The sequence below is a fragment of the Microplitis mediator genome, chromosome 1 (assembly GCF_029852145.1).
Source record: "Microplitis mediator isolate UGA2020A chromosome 1, iyMicMedi2.1, whole genome shotgun sequence".
Lineage (NCBI taxonomy): Eukaryota > Metazoa > Arthropoda > Insecta > Hymenoptera > Braconidae > Microplitis > Microplitis mediator.
In genome coordinates, this window is record NC_079969.1 from 11,725,706 (window position 1) to 11,751,991 (window position 26,286).

Here is a 26,286-nt window from a genome sequence, read left to right on the forward strand (position 1 = left end):
CTCAACGATCAAAATCGGTTCATCCGTTCAAGAGTTATGAATATTTACATACATACATACGTACGTACGTACACACATACATACACTCGGACATCATCGTGAAATTAGTTAGGATAGCTTCCTAGGACCTCGAAACGTCGACATCTGATGGAAATTCGATTTTCGTAAATCGGACCGAAACCAATAACTTCCCGAATTTTTGAAAATTTACAATTTTCTTAGCGGGAAGTTAAAAATCGGTCTGTCAGTTGACCCTGCGGGCCAGCCCCAAAACTTCCCGCTGTTTTCGAGCTCGTTGAGCTCGAAAACATTATTGTGAATACGTTTTCGAGCTCTTCGAGCTCGCAAATACTTTTGTATGCCATTGTTTTGTAAAAAACCATTTTTTAGCATTTCTTTCTCACACGATATCTCGCGAACGAATTAACCGATTTTGATGGTTGAGGCGGCAATCGACGTGTTTTATCAAGTTCTAAAGCTGATCAAATTTTGAAATCGATTTATCCAGTCGTTTTTGAGAAATTTCGAAAAAACCAAAAAAAAATTTTTTTTTTAATTCTTTGGTCAACGGTTTCTCTTGAACGAATGAACCGATTTTGATGGTTGAGGTGGCATTCGACGCGGCTTATAGAGTTTTAGAGCTGATTAGATTTTGGAATAAATCCATCGAGCAAATTAAAAGTTATCCAAATAAAACATTTTCGAAAAAATTTTATTTTTGAAATATCTCTGAACGCACCCTACCGATTAAGTTCAAATTTTTACGGCTTCAAGACATTAACAAGCCGCGTCGAATGACACCTCAACGATCAAAATCGGTTCATCCGTTCAAGAGTTATGAATATTTACATACATACATACGTACGTACGTACACACATACATACACTCGGACATCATCGTGAAATTAGTCAGGATAGCTTCCTAGGACCTCGAAACGTCGACATCTGATGGAAATTCGATTTTCGTAAATCGGACCGAAACCAATAACTTCCCGAATTTTTGAAAATTTACAATTTTCTTAGCGGGAAGTTAAAAATAAAATAGTGTTATAGAAAAATGATTAAAAAATTGGGGCTTGCTAAATTCCACCTAACCTATATTAACTAAACAAACTGCTTACATATCACGATAGTATATAAGATATGTAGAAACGTAAACTATAGATCAGTCTGTATTTATTAATATTTGATAAACCACCGATCAATAATTGATAAATTGTTTATTAATATTTAATAAACACGTTTACTAATATTTAATAAGCTGTTTATTAATATTTAATAAACTGTATTAATATTTGATAATGACCGACTTGGGAACGATCTAAGTAAGCTGTTTATCAAATATTGATAAATTTTATTAATATTTGATAAATTCTTTTTTCGGTGCACGGGTTCGCACACATGTACATACGCACGGGTTCGCACACATGTACATACACACGGGTGCGCACACTTACCCGCACACATACGCACACTTATCCGCATACATGCGCACATGCGCACACTTACCCGTACACCTGCACACATGCACACACGCACGCACAAATGTGCACACTCGCCCGTGAACATGCACACACACACATTCTTAGTTAAGAATTTTTACAACTTTGAATGGTAACAGTTACCATCTTCTATTGTTATAATTATAATTTTTAATAATTACCATTAGCATCTTCGATAGTAACCGTTACCATCATCAATTGTAACTGTTATCATTTTCAATAGTAATACTATAATTATTATAACCACTAAAAAATGTTATTACCATTTTAGATAGTTAAATTTACTATTTTTGTATTGTTGACATACATTAACATTCATGAAAGACAATAAAAATTTGTTTAGTCATACACAATTCATACAGGATTATATATGATCATATATGTTCTTGCATATATGTTAGTAAAAAAATTGCGATTTTTTTTTACATATGTTCATGCATAGATCATATGAAAATTTACGGTTGAATGATCGAGCGAGACCCCGAAGGCGGGCGAAGCTCGATCACAATTATGACAATTTTTAACTTCCCGCTAAGAAAATTGTAAATTTTCAAAAATTTGGAAAGTTATTGGTTTCGGTCCAATTTACGAAAATCGAATTTTCATCAGATGTCGACGTTTTGAGGTCCTAGGAAGCTATTCTGACTAATTTCAAGATGATGTCTGAGTGTATGTATGTATGTATGTACGTACGTTCGTACGTATGTAAATACCTGTATCTTATGAACGGATGATCCGATTTTGAACTTTAAGGTGTTATTCGACGCGGCTTGTCAATACCTTGAAGCTGTAAGAAAATTGAGCTTGATCGGTAGGGCTCGTTCAGAGATATTCCAAAAATAAAATTTTTTCAAAAATGTTTTTTTTTGGATAACTTTTAATGTGCTCGATGGATTGATTCCAAAATGGACTGGGCTCTAGAGCTTTATAAGCCGCGTCGAATGCCACCTCAACCATCAAAATCGGTTCATTCGTTCAAGAGAAACCGTTGTCGAAAGAATTAAAAAAATTTTTTTTTTTTCAGTTTTTTTTGAAATATCTCAAAATCAACTCTATAAATCAATTTCAAAATTTGATCAGCTTTAGAACTTGATAAAACGCGTCGATTGCCACCATAACCGTCTCAATCGGTTTATCCGTTTGAGAGATATCGTTGGAGAAAAAATAGTGAAAAACGTTTTTTTCGAAAACAACAGCATACAAACGTATTTTCGAGCTCGAAGAGCTCAAAAATGTATTCACAATAATGTTTTCGAGGTTCTTGAGCTCGAAAACAGCGGGAAGTTTTGGGGCTGGCACGCCGGGTCAACTGACAGACCGATTTTTTTTTGTGCGAAGAGATCATTATTATTATTGAATTATTTTTGACATCAATTGTCAGTCAATTTCTCGTGATCTGACCGAACATCATAATGATCGTCATTTCGCATTACTAATCCCCACCTTTAGCTAGAGCCGAAAATGTAGCTGCATGTCTTAAACTATGGGACGTGAAAACTCAAGGTCAGTATCACAATCTACCACGAAAAATAATCCAATGAGTATTGGTCTTTTTAGAAGCATACTTGTATAAGTGTTTTTTTTTACACGCAGCGAATTTTAGAGTAAACCCTGCTTTAAAAATCCGATAGATTCTTATAGCTGTACATATAAGGCCCTATACTTAACTATAGCACTTCTCATAGAACTCATTCATTATTATAAAATCTCTAAGGAAATTTATGAGAATCTATCGGATTCCATGAGATTTTCTAAACAGAGAAAATTAGCCATAAGGTTTGGTACTGTATACAAGAGGTCCGTTATAAGGACATCTAGCCAGTTACTAAATTTTTACAATGTGTTGTTAGTAGAAATTGCACTTCATTTACATGCCATCGAGTAGTATATTTTACAATGTGCATCGGAAAAATTCATATATTTACCACACGGCCTCACGGGATCAAACTTTTTGAGTAATTTTTACTAAAAATTTCTCGGCGTGTACCCTAGTAGATCTGAATTACGGTAAATTACCGTAGTTTACCATAAATTACCGCAAATTACCGTAATTTGCTTATTAGGAATAATTGCTGTAATTTACCACAAATTACGGTAATTTGCCGTGAATTGCCGTTCTCAGCGGCAAATTACGGTAAAATACTTTATTTTACGATAAAATTACCGCAATTCGCCGTAAAATTTGCGGCAAAAGTGCGGTATTCAGGAGAATTACCGCAAAATACGACGTTTTACCGTAAATTGCGGTAATCTACCGCGATTACGGCAACTTACGGTAATCCACCGTAAATTACAGCAACTTACCGCAAATTAGCGTAATTTGCGGCAAATTTACGGTAATTTACCGTAATTTGGATCCACTAGGATAGTGATTATACGAAAGTTATCAACTGCATTAAACATGTTCTGCAAAAGGCTTGTGATTTTGCGAACACTCTTCTAGTATAAAAACAACACGAAAATTCGGATTTTCTTTGAATTTGGGTAAAATCAGAAGAGCCTAACAAACACCTGCCCTGGATCTCTTGAAGCTAAAGAACAAATTCTAGAATTTTAGATTCCTATTATTTGATTATCATTACAGCGATTTTTCCAGCTTACAGAAAAATGCATAAGACGAACTTTCACGAAAAATTTTGTCATAGTAAAGCCGGACTATGTTAGCCACCAGACGGAATTTGAAATACACACATGTAGAAATTACAATGACCATAGTAAAATTTACAATGGTAACAGTAATTTGCGATATAATTGTCGTCAATTTTACTATTGCCATAGTAATTTTTGCATGTGTTTATTTCCGTTAGGTGGCCATCATAGCCCGGCTTTACTATGCCACCATAGCATTTCAAACAAGAATAATTTCTCCGTGTAAAAATAATCTAAATTCCAAAAATTCGTTTAGTACTGCAGACCCTTACTATATCAGCAATTTTAATTTCATAACCATTAATATTTTTGTTAACGTTAGATCGTTTAATAAGTGTTTGTTTCCAATGGGCATCTAAATACTAAATATATCCTGTATTTTTATTTATTATTATGTTAGTTAAAATTCGTATGATTCTCAGAATTTTGATCACTTATAATTATGTATGCATATGATAAACGTCTGTCGGCAATGAATACAAAGAATTGTCCTGACAATAAAAACAAAACTTTCTTTTATTTCTCTATCTTACGACTAATAACAGATTGATGGGTTTCAATAGTATATGCTTGTATGTTATATTATTTTTAATGATAACGTAAAATAACAGCTCAGATAACATCAGAAAAATAATGCCTCGCTGACTTGAAAATAAAAAAGTTGTAATATATTAGTTTTGTGTGAACTTATTATATTATATTAAATATCATATGCGTGAATGATGTAATATTTTTTTTTAATTTCTTATCGACTGTACGCAATGATATGTTAAATAAAAATGGTTGGAATTCATTAAAGATATTTTAACAGAAATAAATAGAAGCGCGGGCAAAATAAGGGCGATACTCATAAAAACTGCACATTTTTTTATCCCCATCACACTAAAGTTTTTACTTTATGTTAAAAAATGTGGGACTAATATTTCATTTTTGGGCAAAGTGGAATACTCGCAAAAGAAGAAAAAAATATTTTTCACGTTTCTGAAAAAAAAAAAAATCTCGAAAACGATTGACCCTGCGGGCCAGTCCCAAAACTCTCCGCTGTTTTTTGTCCTTGAGCTCTTCGAGCTCGAACATACTTATCCATGCATTGTTTTTTTCGAGCTTGAAGAGCTCGAAAAAATTTCTGTTTTGCCTTGATCTACGAATATTCAAAAAAACAAATAATAATTTTAAAAAATCAGATTTAGTGTAACTTTGAATTTTTCGTCATCGATATCTCTTGAACTAATCAATCGATTTTAATATCCAATGTGGCATTCGCACAGTTCTTCAGCCTTGAATGATTAAACAATTTAAGAAATAACCAGTTTTTAATAATTTTAATCTTATTCATAAAATTCTTTTTTAACTTCACGCCATGAAAATCAACGATTTTTGGAAAATTCGAAAAGTTATTATTTTCACTCCAATTTTTGAAAGTCGAGTTTTCATCAGGTGTCAACGTTATAAAATCCTGAATATTTTTAGAGTGATTTCCGAGTATCTGTGTGTATGCATGTGTGTGTAAACTCTCGATAACTTTTCAACTAATTAACCAATTTGAATGAATCATACGACAATCGAAAAAGCTTGTTAGCCATCAATTTCCCTGTGAATTTTAGATTATTGGATTAAAGTGGCTCTGAGATAATTAAGAAATACGAAAAATAAATTTTACATCATTTACCTCCCTTAGATAGTTTAAACGTTAATGATCATGAACTCTACGAGGTTAATAATAATAAAAATTTTAAAATTAAATTTATTTTTTTCCTCGATGTATGAGCCAGGTCTAGCAACCAGGACCGGCCCAGTGTTATCATTCCAGACTTCTATCAAGGCGAGGCCAAGGCTGGCTTACAAGCTTGGCCCAAGATTCTACATACTTGAGCCAAGCCTGGGCCCGTCGTACTTTCCTCTCTGGGTGTATGTTGTTTATTGTCCTCGGTTTGTTATTTTAGAAAATCATATCAACAAATCAAACAACAAAGCTCGAAGAGCGCAAAAATGTATTCACAACAACCCGACTAGAATTCCTTCCTGATTTGCCTGAAGTACCATAAGGACCTTATCAGGTTAATATAAGGTTTGCCTTATTAGGGCAAACCTGACAAGTTCCTTGTCAGGACCTCATCGGGATATCCCTATTCAGAAAAAAGTTATTTACCATCAGGATATCCCTATTCAAAAAAAAAGTTATTTGCCATCGGGTCAGCCTGACGAATTCCTGATCAGGACCTCGTCAGGATATCTCTATTTAAGAAAAAGTCATTTGCCATCGGGTCAACCTGACGAGTTCCTGATCAGGACCTTATCTGGATATCCTTATTCAAAAAAAAGTTATCCCATCCCTTTAAATATTTCATTTACAGGCTACAAATTTAATAAAGTACAAAAGAATATTATATAAAAATCACGTCAATCATTGTAGCACAGATTTTTTACTTCTTTATCAGTTATTCTTTGACATCATAATGAATATTATATTTACACTTTCAAGATCACATGTGTATGTCAGCCCAGTGGATAGCATCGAGGACTTTGAATCGAAAGGACGCAGGTTCGAGCCCAGCAGTTTTCGGGATTTTTTCATCAATAAAAAAGATGTTTACTTTCTCTAATTAATGCTCTCAATACAATAGATAACATTCTCGATCAAATTAAAATTCTTTCATTTTTTTTTTTGCAATTTAATATTTTTTAAAAATAATTACTAATAAGGTAATCCTGATAAGGATATGATAAGGATATCCTGGTAAGGACCTGATAAGGCAATCCTGATAAGGACGTGATGAAGATATCCTGGTAAGGTCCTGATAAGGCAATCCCGATAAGGACCTCATGGGTCTTAAGCGTTACATCCATATCAGGATCCTCGTCAGGATACCCTGATCGGGACCTTATTTGAAATAAGGTTAACCCGATAAGGACCTCGTCAGGCCCTTATGAAAAATTCTAGTTGGGAATGTATTGGAGTTCAAAAAGCTTGAAAACAGCGGAAAGTTTTGGGGCTGAGCTTGATCAGCGGGAATTTTTAGGGTTGGACCACAGGGTGAGCCGTTTTTCAGATTTCTTTTCGATTAAAATAAGTTTGAATATTTATAATAATTCGAAGCATATTAAATCTTTCGACTCAGCTAGGTAGATTCTGGGAGCAAAAATATTTTTTCATGATACCAGCATCGAAACTTGAAATTTCAGTGTCTCTATAGCCTGTCGAAACAACTTAATTTCAAGCCGATGCTGCAAATAACTGCTAGCGAATTCGTAATTCAAAAATACCTTCATACGGCGGGCAGAAACAATTGTGTTTGTTCCCTTGGGAAGAAACACAATTGTTTCTGCTCGGTGTCAGTTATAATTAATGTTTATTTGCAGCCTTATTACTCTCATTTGTTTACTTGTCACTTGAGTTTACTCATTTCATTTTTTAAGTGAAAGTTTTAATTAACCAAATAAAATTATTGAAAAATGAGTGAAAATAATATTTTTGTCTTATTTACTATTTAATAAGTGACTCTAAATCACATATTTCTTATTCTCTAAGAGTTCTCTGCATCATCGGCTTGAAATTAACTTGTTTATAACTGGCTGCTGACACTGAATCTTGAAGTTCCGATGCAAGTAATCATGAAAAATATAGTGTGTGACTAAGGATAAAACATGATTTCAGACTGCGGGTGATGTCAGCCAACCTCACCCTAGTCTGAAATCGTCTTGTTTCATCCCTTGTCACAATATACTATATAAACTTCAAGTCATTCTTCGGTATCATAATAAATATAATATTTACACTCACGCGATCGCATACGTGGGTCAGGGCAGTGGATAGTATCAAAGACTTTGAATCGAAAAGATGCAGATTCGAGCCCAGCAGTAATCGGGATTTTTTCATCAATTAAATTCATATATAATTCCTTTAAGTAACGCTTCTAATACAATAGATTACATTTCGGATCTAATTAAAAATATTTTATTGTTTTTTGCAATTTTTTTTTTTTTTTTAATAGGGATCGTACGTTCGGCAATACGTAGGTCGTAATACCCAATTGGGAACCTATAGGGATTGTCCGGTCGGGGCCCTAGTACGTTTCTGTGTTACATCCCAATGTAGGGTCCCCATTGGGCATAACCCAGTTGGGTCCCAAGTGGATGCACTTAAAAATTTCTAGTTGGGTATACAGTGAATTTATTTTATATAGAATCATAAATAAACAGAATTTTGTCGTTCTTTTCTGTTAATTAATTATGTGATACCACGAAATTTTAAGTATTCTTTATGAAAATAAATTATTTAATCTACAATTTTTATGTATGTACATTTTATCTCGATTTTAGTGTACTGGTCGTTAGTCTTATAGCGAGGTTTCGGCGCAAAACTTTTATTGGGTTGTTGGTGGGGGAAGCGTTCCGAGCGAATTTGAACAAATTGAGGGAAGAGTCTTATAACGCGTAGTCTTATAACGAGGTCCTACTGTATATAAAAATATATGTCTCATATATGCAGATTGCGACCTGGATATATCCGGATATATATTTTTTCGTATAGACATGTTGGCCACAAGACGGAAATTGAAAGAAACACATGCAAAAATTACTATGGTAAAATTGACAACAATTATATCGCAAATTACTGTGATCATTGTAAATTTTATTATGATCATAGAAATTTTGCATGTATTTATTTCACTTTCTGTCTGGTGGCCAATATGGTCCGGCTTTACTATGACACCATAGCATTTCAAACAAGAATAATTTCTCTGTGTACTCTCTAAAACTGAATTAGTGAGAATTGGTGAATATTTACTAATCCGGAGTGATAGTCGTACCACTTACTCCAAAAAGTGATACGACTATAACTCTGGATTATTAATCAATATTTATTATTCGCTAGTGAAAATCGCTTATTAACTTTTAGAGAGTAGTAAGAAAGAAGAATTTTAAAATTGAACATAGATGATATAACGGAGAGAAATGTCAAGTAAATATTCCTATGCAGCATAGTAATGGTTACATTACTTTATAGTTTATATAAGCAGTCACATGAGAACGGCGTGACACAAACTAAAGAGTAATGTAACCATTACTATGCTACATAGGGATATTTACTTGACATTTCTTTCCGTGTAAATGAAAAAAATTTATGTTTTATAATTGGCACAGCCACGGAAAGTTCAATAAAATTATAAATCGTAAATATTATAACTCGCCTTTTTTTTAATTTTTTATTTTTCACAGCAAGAATTTTTAGTCAATTATAAAGATGCACTATAAAAACTATTCGTTTTAGATTATCAATTAAAAGTTGTTTCGAATATTTTTCTGGTTTTTCTAAGATAATTTTTATAAAATTCAAAGATACTTGATTGGATGATACAGCTCCGGATGCTGGATATTTACCATTCATGAATCAATACCCGCCCAAAGGCGGGTTTAAATTTCTTAGCCACACCTTCTTTCTATTATATCTCACTTAAACATTATATCTGATTTCCAGTCAAGCGAAACACTCAAATACAGTAGTTCCGTCCTCTCATCACGAGAGAGAAAAACTTGTTACAAACAAATTTTATAATTGATCTGGTGAATTACCACAAACAGTTTACTTTATTTTGTGTCTTATGTAAACTATTTTACGCCAACCTAGACCTTGGATAAGTTAATATCATAAATTTTCTATAAGTAATATCAATCTTTTCGAAATGATAAAAAGATAAAACTATTGCTAACAATTAAATACAATGTTTTTTCACGTTACTATTGTAATCTTATAAGTTGTATTTGAACATAAATTAATAAATTAAGTGTTAAAAAATGAAGAATGAAGCAGAAGTGTCATCTTTACACGTGCATAATCATAATTTAATAGAATCTTCAACAAACCCTCATGTGATAAATTCGCGAAGTCAATCAAGTGTTATCTCAAATTTATCTCAAAGTGAAAGTATACTAGTATCAAATTTAACAGCAGAGCCGGTAAGGAAATCTGGTGCACGTAGACAAGAAAAACCTCCTTATTCTTACATAGCCTTAATAGTGATGGCAATCCAATCTAGTCCAGATAAGCGATTGACTTTATCTGAAATATACACTTTTCTTCAACAACGATTTCCGTTTTTCCGTGGAACATATCAAGGTTGGAAAAATTCAGTGCGACACAATCTGAGCCTCAACGAGTGTTTTGTTAAGTTACCAAAGGGATTGGGAAGACCAGGTAAGGGCCATTATTGGACTATCGATCCAGCAAGCGAATACATGTTTGAGGAAGGAAGTTTTCGTCGTAGACCAAGAGGTTTTAGAAGGAAATGCCAAGCATTAAAACCTCAATACAGTCAGTATTTTTCTGGAACTGGCGGAGTTGGTATTGGAACAAATATCCAGCCTCCTGGTTACGACAATTTGACTGGGACAATAGAATATTCAAATGGTTATCCAAATCAATATCAAAATTATCAAGAATATGCAATGTACGGGCCGTCTTCTGGATCGGTTACGGATTGGACGTATCCAGAATATAAACCAGCTCCACCAATAGCAGAGGTGACTTATAAAACGACTGAAGTCACTTACAAAACCGGAGATAGTTCTCTGTATCGAAACGGCGAGATTGCATTGAAAAATGAACCTTATTCGAGAAATCAAGATCCAATTATTACTTATAGACCTAATGAAATATCTTTTCAACACAAAGATCATCCTCAACATCAGCAAAACCAAGATATCACTTACAAAACAGAAAATGAACACCAAAGTTTAGTTAGTTGTAATTACAAAACTGGTGAAAATACTACGATTCATCAACAATCACAATGCATACCTTCTGAAGATTATCACATTGGTTATGGATTCACCGGAAATCCAGGCAATATTGCTTCATTAAGAGGTCTTCAAGGACAATCAAATTCATTAAGTTCTATTGGAAACATCAATAATTCACATGGGGAATCTCAAAATTCTGTAGCCGAACATGGTAAATATATTTTTCATTACAATCAAATACCTTAGGACCTCGTTATAAGACTACGCGCTATAAGACTCTTCCCCTCAATTTGTTGAAACTCGCTCGGAACGCTTCCCCCATCTACAACTCAATAAAAGTTTTGCGCCAAAACCTCGTTATAAGACTAACGAGCGGTACGACTAAAATCAAGATAAAATTTACATACGTAAAGATTTTAGATCATAAAGAATACTTAAAATTTCGTGGTATCACATAATTAATTAACTGAAAAGAACGACAAAATTCTGTTTATTTATGATTATAGATAAGATAGATTTACTGTATAATAGAGTAGAGTTGAACCGAATGCATAAATAAAACGCAAAACGGCGATAGTCTTATAGCGAGGTTTGGGCGCAAACGTTGTTAATCACAATAGTGGGGCTATCTCAATTCTAATAATTTTTTCCCCTACAGCCCCGAGATAGTCTTATAACGAGGCCCTACTGTATTTAATAAAGCTCTCGACTACCAAGAAATATTAAAAATATAAAGTTCTCACAATAAGTTAATGCTTTTCCAATGATCAATGTTTTCAGTTAAACAAAAATTTTTTTTTTTATTTGAAAATTTTGTTCTTTTTACAATGTGGTGTTTTTTTTTACTATACTATAGTTAATTTCATGGAACTAAGTATCTGTCACCTTTTAATGATGATTTTGTGTAAACATAACTCAGTACAAATGACGACAGATTCTGAACAGAAATTTTTCTATATTTTCTTTAGTAACCGTCAATGATTCTTTGAGCAATGTACTTAGATTAACATATTCTGTCCATATATAATTGTTTCGAATATCAATTGAAAGATCGATGAATATTGAGAACAAAAATAGAAAAAATTTTATACAACCCAGATGATATTGTTCTCTTCTATAGCTATAGAGAGAGTATTCACGAGGAAAAAATATAGGGAACTTTTACTTAAACATATAAGTTAAAATACTTAAATTCATATTGTAAACTTGAAGCGTTATTAAAATAGTGTAATTTTTACTATCTTGAGAATTTGATTTTTATTTATATTTAATGATTTTTATTATATCAATATGTCGGTAAACATAAGCTGCATTAGTAAACTTGACTATATGTTTAGTGAAATTTACTATCCATCAATATATTAGTATATATTTTACTATCCAGTATAGTAAATTTTTTACTATATATTAGAACGGAGTTAAATAAAATAAAATTTTTATTAGTTTTTAGGATTTTTATCATTAATATTGTTATTATTTATGGAACGTGTATTGTGTGTTGGTGTAAATTTTGATACTTAAAAATCACTTGACTTGACCGACATTCGAACCCTGATCTCCCGCGTGCGAATCGTGCACTGAGAGAACAATTTATTTGGGCCAAATAAATAGATTTATTTGACTGAACAAAATAATTTATTTTATTCAAATATATATTTGTTTGTAGCTAACAAATGGCGCTACAGTGCCACCATTCAAATACAGACTTGTTAACGATAAACAAATCGTTATTTCATTCAAATGAACCATATCTTTGTCTCAAATCAGTATTGATTGGGTCCATTCAAATATGGGATATATATGCCTAAAACAAATTTTATTTGGCTCAAATAAATTGTTCTCTCAGTGTGTCTTCAGTCTGCCGGCCTGATTCTCCTTTAAATGAACGTTTCTGAACTAGCAATAGATATTCGTATATGCTGTCTCTACCTATTGTTAATTTTATCGACTTGGTTTAGAAAAATTACGAACCGTTTAGTAATTTATGAGTTGCTGTATAACACCTAATATTATGTTATTTATCTGATTTACAGAAATTACTATACAGATCGTAACTCTTTCATATTGTATAGTATTTAATACATACTTTTAGTTAATACGTAATAACAGCAAATACATACCATTTTGAAATAAGGCTAGTTATAAAAAATTTTTTTTTCAATTGGAAAAAAAAAAATATAAATCGAAAAAACATCACTTTGAAAAAATTTGAGGATCTGCAGAAAATGTCAAAGTTTTATATAAAAAAAAAAATCAAAAATCAGAAATGGTAAACATCGAAAAATTTTTGATTTGTTCTAAAAATCTACAAAAAAAACAATGAAGATAGGTTGCAATAATTTTTTTATATTTTTTTTCAAAAAGAACATTTAAAAACAAAAATTTTGAAAAAAAAAAAACGTCCCAATCAGTCGAATTTTGAAAAAATTATAGCTATTTAAAATAAAAAAAGCCATTTTTTTCAAAAATTTATAACTTTTTTTCGGTTGGGTGAAAAAATTATCAGAAACGTTTTTGATGGGGTAGAAAAAGAGAAAAAATTTTCAGCCAAATCTAAAGGAGTCGGGTTCAAAAGTGGTCGATTTGACGTGGAATGCCCCATATATATTCACGACTAACCTTATCTTTAAAAAAAATATATACCTAACACAGAGAAAACGAATTTCTTGGCGAAAAAAATTTTTACCGATCCCAAGAAATTTTTTTCATCACAAATTGAAAACAAAAATTTTCTTGGGGCGGGAAAAAATTTTTTCGGAACAAGAAAAATTTGTTGAGTCAAGAAAATATTTCTTGCACCAAGAAATCCTTTTTTTTCTGTGCACAATTATATTTATACGAATTCGAAAAAATCTACGTTTTTTTATTTTTCAAGGACACACTTCCAAAAGTTTCAGAAGGGTAAAAAAAACGCCTGTTAAAATTAATGTTCTTAATATTAACATTAAGTACTTCCTGATTACAATTTTCCATTTCCTATTTAAATAATGTGTACTGAGAGAAAAAAAATTAAATTCAATTAAGCTTGTTTATTTGAGTCATAATACTAAAAACAAAAACAAAATTTACCACATCGAAGTACAATATTTCTTATTTTTATAACGATTGCTTCAATCTACCCATAAATTTCTACAGACAGTGTATTTTTAATATGATTAAAAATATATTTTCTTGGCACTATTCAAGTAAACTCATACTTAAATTAAGAACTTTTACTTGGAAATATATACTGTTTTCTCCCAGTGTGGGATACAAATTTTTTGAATTTTTGAATTTTATAACTCATCAACGATACGTAAACTGAAAAGATCAATACATATTTTTTTAGAGAATTAAGTGATCTACAAGGAAGCTTCTTATTATTTTTTGATAAATTAAATATTTGAAAAGTTATTTATACTGTGCACAGTTGTTTATAGAATTTTTACTATTTTTCCACACTTTTGGTAAAATTATCAGACTTACTACAAAATGTTATAGGACCTTTTTTGTAGATTGTTTTATTTTCAACAAATTATACTCTACAAACTTTTCAAAATTCCTGAATAGTCTCTTTAGTTATTCTTATTCAAAAATCAATCAGTTTCAAAAGTCGTATTATGGCTGATTTTAGTTCTAATGCAAATAAATATAGAGCGTTCAAGAATTTCGAAAAGTTTGTAGAGTATAATTTGTTGGAAATAAAACAATCTACAAAAAGGGTTTTATAACATTTTGTAGTAAGTTTTAGTTTCACCAGAAATATGGAAAAATAGTAAAAATTTTATAAATTAAACTTTGACCTTGAATAATCTTTGAAATATCGAGTTTATCAAAAAATGATAAGAGACATAAGAGCTTTCAATTCTCCCTACAAAAATATGTATTAATCTTATCGGTATACTTATTCGTTCTTAAAATTTTTTTTTCCTTTGTTTTTTAAATGGGAAATGGGAAATTGCAATCGGAAAGTATTTAATGTTGATCTTAAGAGCTCTAATTTAAACAGACATATTTTTTACCCTGCTGAAACTTTTGAAAGTGTGTCTTTAAAAAATAAAAGATAGTCAATTTTTTTTAATCAGTCTAGTATATTTATTCATTGAGGTGCTTTGTTTTGCACAAAAATTTATTTTTCTTTACTCTACCTGCACGAAATATTGTTGTATACATCAAAACAAAAATTTCTTCCATGTTTGAGCCTTAAAAACCAATTCTAACAGCAATTTTTACAATTTTGAATTTTTTCTATTTGAAAAGCATGTAAATATAATTGCTTTTTCTCAATCTAATGTTCAGCTAAAATTTATGATATCGTCTCATAACGGAGACTAGTACGGAATTAATTGTTCTTTGAAAGTGTCAGTTATAATTTAAGGTAACTTCAGCTGTGTTACAAGTATCAACAATTAGAGTTACTTTCTTAATAAAAGTGATCTCTTCCGAATTTTATTGTGTTAACTATAGCAGGTACGATAAAAATGATAAGGACAATTTGGAAGGAAATTTAATTCTCTTCAAAAAAGATACTATGAGTCGAAACGCTTGACCTCACTGTTAACGAGATTTGATCATTTTTAAAATAAATATCTTGCTTAAAAATTATTAATTTGTTTTGAATTATTAAAATTCATGTATCTCGTAAATAGTTGGGTTAAGCGTTTTGACTCATAGGATCTTTTTTGAAGATAATTAAATTTCCTTCCAAATTGTCCTTACCATTTTTGTCGTAAATTCAATAGTTGATTTTAAAAAGATCAATTTTATAAAGAAAATAGCTTTCATTGTTGACACACATAACACATCTGGAGTATATATATGTATATATTTATTAGATTTACCACTCATCATAAAATATATATATTTATAGATAAGTATATATATATATATATATATAATGAATGTTATAATTAAAACTTTTCTTTTTACAAATAAAATGTTGTCTAGCAGAGTGATAAATATTTTGAATTACTTGCATGTTTTTCCCACGTATGAGTTTATATTGAGATTGTAATCGTCAAATTAATCACGTAAGGCACTTCAATTGTATAGAACATTTTTATGCATTCTTAAAATTATATTTATGTTTCGTTTCAGCATCACTAAACTTTAGGCAAATCGTAGTTTCAGTTCGTTGTGATTTCGAAAATGCCCTTTTATAAATAAAAAACGAAAATGTAGCTTATAATCACCGATGGATTTTCTAACATATTTTGGATTAGTCAATAAATCATTTTTTCATTAAAAAATAAAAAAAATCTATTAGTCATTCTCTATCACAGTTGAAATATAAAAATATAAAATTCCAATCATTATGTTAATTAGCTATTTATTTTATAAATTGTTGTTTAATGATTTAATATTTTTTTCATAATTATTTATGAAATTCATTACTTAAATCAAAATATTCTTATTGACGAATATCGTACAGAGTGTAGTAAAAATAAAAATAATATTTTTAAAAGGTTTGAAAAAGCATATAGGAATGAATGAAGACCTTTTTTACCACCCACAGATTTTTCAAAGTTAATGTGTCTACTTTTACGAGCGTTAAATTTTTACATTGATTCCAAAGGATACAGACAAGGTTATGATGAAGACTAGCCATCTGGAAATTTTATAGACACTTTACGTGTAAATCCTCATTAGTCAAGAAACACAAAGCTGCCATGTACAATAGTTAGTTTGGTAAACCGTAATTTTTTACTTTAAAAAATCAATCAAACTTCAAACTACTTTAAAGTTTTCTCTTTAATATTAAAATTGTTTTATTTAAAATTCGAATTTCATCTCATAATACGCCTCGTTTTTTTTTTCGACATATCCTCCGAAATAAAGTTTTGAAATTAATTGTAATCGTTTGCTAATGGTTCTTATTTGGTGGTCGACTTATAGTTTATTCAATCCCTTATTATTTCTCTCAGTCGTTCTTGTTTAACACACCAGTAACTTAAAAAGTTTCTTAGCACTTTACGTATATGTATTAATGAAGCGGAAGAACGTTGTCTCTCCGACGGAAAATGACAGCGACTATTAACCTACATGACATACCCGTCAGTTTATTGAATTTAAATCTCATATTCTTTTTCTTAAGTCACTCGTTATAACTTCTAATATGTTAACACGTGTTGAAGCTTTAAAAATTTAGCTAGTTTTTATATTTCTATTAATTGATATATTATAATTTATATACCTCATACACTGTATAAAAAATTTGCGGAGGGAACGCGGATTCAATCCAGAGCAAATTACTATTTATTTAATCCCCTCGGAGTGAAATTCACTTCGAAAAGAAGTTTATTTTAATATTGAAACTCCGAATCGGATTGAATGCGGATTAAAATAAAAACCAGATTACTCCGAAATCACTTCACTGGACAAAACAAGCTCCTTATTTACTCTGTAAGCGGAGTGATCTGATTTTTTCTCCAAATATTCAAATTTCTGCTATGTTTAGACAGGGAAGAAAGTCATTCTTTTCTTTTATGAAAAAACAAATGATAAAAATTGGCGCGTGCGCCATTCTTTCTACAAACAGAGAAAATAACTTTTGAACTTTCAGATACAGATCTGGTGAGAAATAATATACACACCTCAAAGGAAAGTAGGATACCTTTAGCTAGATAGCCAATTACATGCACGGGTAGGAATATCTTACTTTCCTTCCTCAGTGTGTAATATACTGTTTTTATGGCATTTTTATCTCGAAGTTCAAGTAAACATCATTTATTCTATCTGTTTATAAAATATGAACACGAAGCTAATTAACCAAGATAATATCGTTAATCGATAGAATCAGCTAAGCTGATTATTACTTAGTTAATTATCCTGGCTAGCTTTTTTAACCAGGTTAACCAGCTAAATTGTACAGCCCTCGTTTTACGACAACAAATACAAAAACTTTAGAGTCGCTCATAAGTTAATTCATTTTAATTTCTTGGTTTAATAGCTTTTAATGAAAATAATAGTATATTGCGTGACAAGAGATAAAGAAGACAGTTTCAGACGAGGATGAAGTTACGATTCCCCGAGCTGAAGGTGAGGGCTGACTACATCACTCACAGTTCGAAATCGTTTATTATCTCGTGCTATTCACTATACTTCTTAGATTACCTGCACTAATATTAAGATTTTTAATATTTAGAGCCCGTCGAAACCGACTAATTCCAGATCGAAGAATGGCATAAATATTTACAAGTTTATTACATCAACCAAATGCGATTCTAACAGATAGACAGATAGATAATATATTTTATTCAACCATGAGATCTTGATCTCCTGTGGCCATTCAAAAACAATATTTACATTATTTAAAATATATAATATTATAATAATTGATCCTACAAAATGATGATATAGTAATATTAATAAGCTTACATTAAAAATAATAATAAAATCATAAATGTAAGAATAAGTTCCAACGTCAAGTACATTTCAATTCGAGCTTTCTAAATCATGAAAATAATTGTACGCAGCACAACGAAATTCTGTAAATGTAGAGAGACATGTAAGGCTCGCAGGTAGTGTGTTCCAAATGTGACTTGCAGAAACAATAAATGATTTATCGTAAAATGCAATATGACTAGTAGGTAGACATAAATAGTCCCGCCTTATATGCATCTCCCCTACGCAGCATAGGCTGCAAAAAGACTAATTCATTATTAAATAATTGACCCTGATTCATATAAATAGCTTTGTATAATAAGCAAGATAGAAAAAAATTTTTTCTAGATTTCAGAACTATCCAACCTATAGTCTGCGATAATATGGTGTAATGTGCTCAAATCTGCTAACTTTAAAAATGAAACGAACGCAAGCATTAAACTTTCGTTGTAATTTACATTGGTGTCTGAGTACTATTAGTGTAGATTGCAGCACATTAATCAAATATTGGGAAAATAAAAGTGTTAACAAGTTTAATTTTAATATCTTGACTGAAAACTTCATTATACATTTTCAACTGTGCTACAGTTCTGATGCTGCGCTTACAAACATCGTTAATTTCTTCATTCCACGATAAAGTATTTTTTAAATTACTCCAAGATATTTTACAGAATTTACGAATTCAATTATAGTATCATTAACAGTAATATTGTTACAGAGCATACACTCATCGTGGCTGACATTATATAAGCTACCAAAAATTATAGCCTTTGTTTTAGTAGTATTTAGTTTAAGATCATTTTCATCACAGCAATTACAAATTACTCTTATTATATTATTAAGCTCACTAATACCATCATTGATATCAGCACTATTACAAAATAAATAAATAACAAGATCATCAGCATAGAATAAATATTTGCAATTAAGTAATTTCCCAAGATCAGATACATATAGAAAGTATAATATGTAGTATAAGGACCGAGTACACTACCCTAGGGAACACCCTTTAATATTGTTCTCCAGAATGGTGTTGTGCCCTTATTATTATCACGAACTGATCGTTTTCTTTGATTAAGGTAAGACAAAATTCACTGGATAGAGGTCCCAGAGAAACCCATATTTCTTTATTTACAAAGTAGTTGAATATGACTACACGCAGAGAATTTTATAGTATTTTTTACATCAAAAATTTATACAGAAATTACTATGTCATAGTAACATGAGGACAGTATAGAACTATTGTACAAATTACCGATAACGTAGAAATTTTTAAAATACATCAAACAGAATTTACAAGATGCATTGAAATTTTGACAAAGCAACAGATTAAATTTTATCCAAGAAATTTAAATTTCTTAATCTGTTGAGAGAATACATTTTTGACTGAGAAAAATTTAAGTCTTTATTAAAGAAGCAAACTTTAGGAGCAAGAAATTTTTTTTTCTTGGAACTCACCGTTCACATGCACACCAAGTACATTCGAATCACTTTTTACTAATTTATGGATTTTTATTGAAATTTTTCTCATGATCTCTTATTAAAAGGAACGATTTGAAATGATTAAAAAAAAAAAAATTTTAAATACTTTTTTATGCTTTTGAATCGCCCTTTTTATGGGGATTTAACATTGCAAATCGTTTCGAATCATTTGTCTTAATCAGGTATCTTAAATTTGGGCAGCTACTTGATATTTTTTGAGATTTCGTAATTGGTTGTAGATTCAATTTTTACTTTTGTAAAAAGTGTTTCAACAAGGAAAATAACCTTACAACTCACCTTATACTCGATTACTCCTCTCGACTTGCCATAAACAAAACTTCCGTCAATGGCAGAAATCCGGGCTTAAACAAAGCAAATTGGTCAATTAATAATGATTGACGTGGTATGATTGATTTTCGACTATTATGAAACATAAACTTATCGGCTACAATAAACCGAGGTGAGGACTGGAATAAGCTCACCAATAATTGAATTGCTGGTGACATACAAGGCCTATTACACTGATAGAAGGATTTCTTAGTATTTAAGAAACCATTTCTTAAACATCATTTCTTTGTATTTAACAAATATTTATTAATATTTAAGAAATGATTTTCTAATAGTTAAGAAATCATGCCTTAAGAAATGATTTCTTAACTATTAAGAAATAATTTCTTAAATAGTAATAAATATTTGTTAAATACAAAGAAATGATGTTTAAGAAATGATTTCTTAAATACTAAAAAATATTTTTTAAATGCTAAAAAATCCTTCTATCAGTGTATAAATAATTTTGTAATAATCATTACGTTCACCGATTTTCCGGTCAATGGTGACTTCAAATAATCCTAAAGCAACTTTTATTTTCACTTGAGCAATTTATTTTTCGGAGCGGTTTTTTTTTTTCAATCAAGACGTTTATTTTTTGTAGCAAGAAAAAGTTTCTTGGCCTAAGAAAATTTTTTTTCGATCAAAATCTTGATTTTCTGGCGTGAGATGACTTATTTTCTTTAGCCAAGAATTTCTTCTCTTAAACCAAAAATTTTTCAATTTCACTTCAAAAATAAATTTTTTTTGAGCAAGAGAACTTACTGTCTTGAACAAAAAAAAAGTTTTTGAATCAAGTGTTTTATTTTTATTGAATCAAGAAAGAAAATTCGGAATGCACTCCTCTAAAAGCTATTTGTCATTTATCAATGTAATTATTATCAACAGCATATTTTAAAATTAGTTCGTATACACACCGCTCTAGTGCTTTTGATAACGTACATAAAATATAGATATTGGGCGATAATCTGAAAATTATAATGGATCACGTATTTTAGGCCAAGGTGCTACATATGATTTTTTCCACAAATCCGGAAATTTACAAGTTGACAATGATAAATTAAATAAAGTGTAAATATTTGTAAAAAATATGATCACAAAATTTTATAGCTTTTTATAGAAAATCCATCTGAACCGATGGAATTAGAACTAATTCTCATATTTGATTTTTCAACTGTTTCATTGCTAATGTCTGTAAAGTTAAATTGCGACCTCAAATTATCATGTAAAATATTATTCGAGTTATCGTGCAAATTGTTAACAGTTAAATTATCATAATTATCATTTGCAATGTTAACTTGAGCACATTTAATAAAATAATTGTTTAATTCATTAATATTAACAGAGATAAAAAGAAGCCATGTATATAAATTAGACTGTTTCAAATTAAGCAACTATTTTTTTTTTTTTTTTTGAAGAACTTTGAAAAATCGAAAGGGTATCTTAAAATATGGTGACAGTTAAAAGTTAAGCTCTTAATATTGATATTTAGAGGTGGCTGTTGATAATTTTCGATTTTTCATTTAGTAGCATGGTAAAAAATACATAACTTCCGAAAAAATCAAGATACAAAAAATCTCTTTTCGAACATTTTGTAGTCAATTTACTGATCTACAAATAAGGTCTTATATGATTTTTGCATAAATTCAACCATTCACAAGATATCCGACGTCAAAGTTTGATACAATTTGAAGAACTTGTTTTTGCTCGTTCTGAAGTTTATACCTTGTCAACTAATGAGAATTCAGAAATTCTCAATACAGTTTTTCGTAGAAAATTGAATGCTCTACAAAAAAAGTCTCTTATAATTTTTTGATAAATCCATCTGTTAAAGTTATTGGAGCTTGAAGTCAAGTTAGAGTAAATTTCGAGATCTTTTTACATTTCCGGCGAAACTATCAGACTTATCATACAATGTCATAGAATCTTTTTTGTAGACAATTTTATTTTCTACAAATTGTCTTTGATAAATTTTTTTTAAAATTCTGCATTGTTTTCTAGTTATTTCCATTTTAATGTCAAGCTCTTAAAATCGATCAGAACACTATTTTTTTAGGAGCTTGGCATTAAAATGAAAATAACTAGAAGAGAATGCAGAATGATTGAATTTATGCAAAAATCATATAAGACTTTTTTTGTAGATCAGTAAATTTACTACAAAATGTTCGAGAAGAGATTTTTTGTATCTTGATTTTTTCGAAAGTTATGTATTTTTTACCATGTTACTAAATAAAAAATCGAAAATTATCAACAGCCACCTCTAAATATCAGTATTAAGAGCTCAAATTTTAACTGTCACCATATTTTAAGATATCCTTTCGATTTTTCAAAGTTCTTCAAAAAAAAAAAATAGTTGTTTAATTTGAAACAGTCTAATATAAATATACATACATACACTGACAATCATTCTCAGCACCAAAACCAATAACTTTCCTTATTTCAAAAAATACTTTTCATTGAAATTTGAAAGCTCAATTTGTCAGTCTGCTATGTAGTCATATAATAACTAAAGTTTTCTTGAAAATGAAATTTATTCAAAATAAATTATCACAACCTGTCGAACAAAAAATTTGACTTTAAACAGTCAGAGTAAAAAATAGTGCACAAAAGGTAAGGTTTTATATAATTTAATCGTATGAAGTGTAGGAAAAAAAAGTAATGTAAAAAATAAAAAATAAATATAATGAGAGATTGAACGGAGTGGTTTCTCGGTTCTTGAAGAGAGTAATCCACTTGAGTTTCAAGCCCCTTTAAATTTATCTTAAGACTTTTTACTTTTTCTTTCTTCTAAACCCGTGTGGTCTTTAATTTAACAAAAAAAAAATTAGGTAAATTATAAATAAACTTATTAAATTATTTCTAACTATTGCTAATAATTTTTTGATCGCAGGTTTAAAAGTTCAATGTTCCAATGCCAGTTCTGGTGGATCTCTAATGGAAAGAAAACCATACATCGGTCAGACATCAAGCTCACTAACATTAAATAGTCTCAATTCATTAAGTTCACTATCTTTAAGTAATCTCAGTGGACTGAGCATACCTGGTACTGTGCCATCAAATGTTCACAGCACTACATTACCCAGCGCAAGTTTGTACTATGATCAAATAAAATATTCAATGTAGAAGTAAGAAAAAACTTAAATGCTTGAAAAAACGATAAATTTACGAAATAATTAAATAAATTATAAAAATATCAAATATTTAATAGTTTTTCATTTTTTAACGGTCAAAACATTATTATTCATCTCATTATCCGTTGAAAATGAAAACGGAAATTTAAATATATCCACATGTGCATATAAATACATGAAAGACTGCGACACGGCGTAGGTCGAAAATTTGATAAAAAGATTTTTGATCGCCGTTTTCATTAATTTAACGTAAGTTTTAAAATTCAGATCAATACAAAATTATTCGAAATAATTACAAGTACATTGTGTACAGTTATTAATAAAAATATAATTAAATTATTCCTGCAAGTTCCCGATCGTGTTTAAAAATTTTTAATGACGTAAATCTCAGAACTTATCGGTAAAGAATTTATTTCGTCTCTTATTTTTCAAAAAAAAAAAAAAAACAGTTGATAAGAAAACCATTTAAAATTAATCAACATTTAGTATTATCTTTAAGCAATGAGTTCTGGTCTATTGTTAATCGCACTACTAAAAATAGCTTTAAATGAAACATTATAATTCTGAATAATGTAATTTATTCAAACGTACAATCGTACTGTAAGACGTTTCAGGTAAAAAAATTTCCAGCCAAAAAAATTTTTTCTCGGCCAAAAAAAAAAAAATTATACGGCTACGGTGTGATTTCGGCCAAATTTAGGCCTCTTCGAATAAACTTGAATGGTTTCGGCGTAATTTCGGCGAAATATTTTTACCCGGTGTATATAAATAAAAATATATCAAATATTGTTCCGCGTAATAAGTATAATTTTTTTCTTTATTATTTTTACCGGCTTGAAAATGTTCATTACACTGTAAGAAATCGGGAATAAATTTGGAGTGATTACGGATTTTATTTAAATCTGAATTCACTCCGTGACTCGAAGTTTCAGAGTTTTTTTTCAAAAAATCCTTCTGCATACGGAGTAAATAGGGAGTTTGTCTTTTCAACAGAGTGATTTCGGAGTGGTCTAGATTTTATTTAAATCCGCATTCACTCCGCAAATTTTCTATACAGTACATTGGAAAATAGTAACAATTGTTATGATCATTTTTTTCTTACAAAGAATTTATTTAAGAAATGTTTCAAGCAAGTCATGAAATTCGAAATTTCAGCTATATATTTTTAAATGAATTAAAAATAAAATGATATGAAACCAACACATTGCATCCAGACGTAGAACCAGAGTATTTGGAAATGGCCTAACAAACTTACGCTACGTTATTAAAAGAAAAAGCTTACTATGTGTTCGAAACCTATAAAATCTGCCTAATTTTGTTTTCTTTTTTTTTTTGTTTTCTTTTTTTTTTTTTTTTTTTTTTTTTTTTAATTCACAGAAAAAATGTTAATATCACAAAATAGAGGATAAAGATAAGATGGACAAATTGCTTAGTATAATCAATTCGTGTATCTCAGGTCATCTTTTCTCGCTATTTGTTTACATAATAAATTAAACGTCTCACAGTACGATCCACAACGGCTGAACGCATGTGGCATGCGTCGGCGTACACGAAGCAGACTCAACACCATCGCCTCTCTTTTTTTTTCTTTTTCCCCGTTCTTGTACACATATACTATCGTTGAACTTTACATTAAACGTTCCTTTTGTCTCTATAAAATCTCGTTTGTTTATATGTATAAAATTTTATTAAATATTAAAAACCAAAGTTAAAAAAAATGTATTTTTACTATAGAAAAAAAAAAAAAGTTGTACAATAAAGTGTATAGTAAAATATGAAATTTTTTGTCCTATATATTTTTCTGACGTTTTTTTTTTTAGCTTTTACATGCTCAATGAAGTATGAAATCTACGTAGGTGAATGATATATACGTCAGAAAATATGGGTATCATGATGTACTAGTAAAGCCACTCAGCATCATTGATGATAGCTCAATGTACATTACTCATAATCTTTTTTTACTACTTTATTTCAAACACTTAAATTTTTGAACAATAAAGAGTAAAAATTAGAAACAATTAAAAAATAATGTCGAAGGAGGAAGAAGAAGAAAAAAGAAGAAGAAGAAGAAAATGAAAATAAAAAGAAGAGGTTTACTCTTAAAATAATAAACTATATACACAAAGCAAGAGGGATAGAAACACAACCAATATGTGGCTTATATTGCCCAGGCTTAACAAACTTTAAAGATTAAAATTAAACAATTCAAATATTTATCAAGTCGTTGCCGAATGAAAGGAAGTAAAACAATAAATTTTATAAATATTTTATTAAAAAGTGTTCACTCCGAATAAGAAATTAAAAAGCAATAAAATACAAGTAATGAATAGATGATGTCTATTTGTTTTTATAGCTCGTGGAATAAAAGAAGTATTGATAATAATTAGGCTTGGAAAATGTTTTATTTTTCATCTGTTAGTTGATTTTGTTTCGACAACAAAACCCTTGAGATATAATCTCATTGAGAATTCATAAATAAAATGCGTCCAAGTAAAACACTTGATAGCATCAATGTATTTTACAGCTTAGAAAGAATGCTTACTTGTTGTTTTTTATCGTTACGTTGTATTTTCTAAACGAGGATTACAGTTGACTACTCGTTATAAGCCTGGTCTAGAGAACGTGGGGGAATTTTTTTTGAAATTTCAATCTCCCTACTACCTGTGTAAAAAAAATTTTTTCCAAAAAGATCCCAAAAAAGTTCGACAACCTTGAGACAGATTAGAATTTCGAGTGGAACTTTTTTTGAATTTTTGTAGTTTTGTTAGTAAAAAAAAAGTTTACAAGACTTTTTGTAAGCAAATTTTTAGTCAAAAAGGAACGTTTTCGAAACATACTTCTCAAAATTTATTTTTACTACATTTTACTCTCATTCCGAGAAAGTTTCCATTAGAAACCAATAGCCCCATAAAAATCAGAAAACGTTCATAAAAAGTTCCGAATAAGAGGTTTTTGAACTTTTTCGAAATAAGAGTAAAATGTAATCAAAATATGTTTTAAAACTTTTTCTCTTAAATTAAAATTTGCTCATATTAGGTTCTAGCTAAACTTTTTTTTTTACTATCAAAATTACAAACGTTCAAAAAAAAGTT

The 26,286-nt window shown here is 30.0% G+C and overlaps 1 protein-coding gene and 1 long non-coding RNA gene across 3 annotated transcripts in view; one reads left to right on the forward strand and one right to left on the reverse strand.

Annotated features, from left to right (window-relative positions):
- LOC130678235 (uncharacterized) overlaps window positions 1-26,286 on the reverse strand; it is a 125,538-nt gene that overhangs the window by 94,502 nt on the left and 4,750 nt on the right. For both annotated transcript variants that reach the window (XR_008991776.1, XR_008991775.1), the window contains one exon: window positions 20,034-20,098. This is a non-coding gene — a long non-coding RNA (uncharacterized LOC130678235). The remainder of the gene's footprint in view (window positions 1-20,033; window positions 20,099-26,286) is intronic.
- LOC130678234 (forkhead box protein F1-like) lies at window positions 9,645-24,939 on the forward strand. Its single transcript, XM_057485337.1, has 2 exons — window positions 9,645-11,103; window positions 22,954-24,939. Exons 1-2 carry the CDS (start codon window positions 9,948-9,950, stop codon window positions 23,184-23,186), a joined length of 1,389 nt encoding a protein of 462 aa, XP_057341320.1. The 5' UTR covers window positions 9,645-9,947; the 3' UTR covers window positions 23,187-24,939.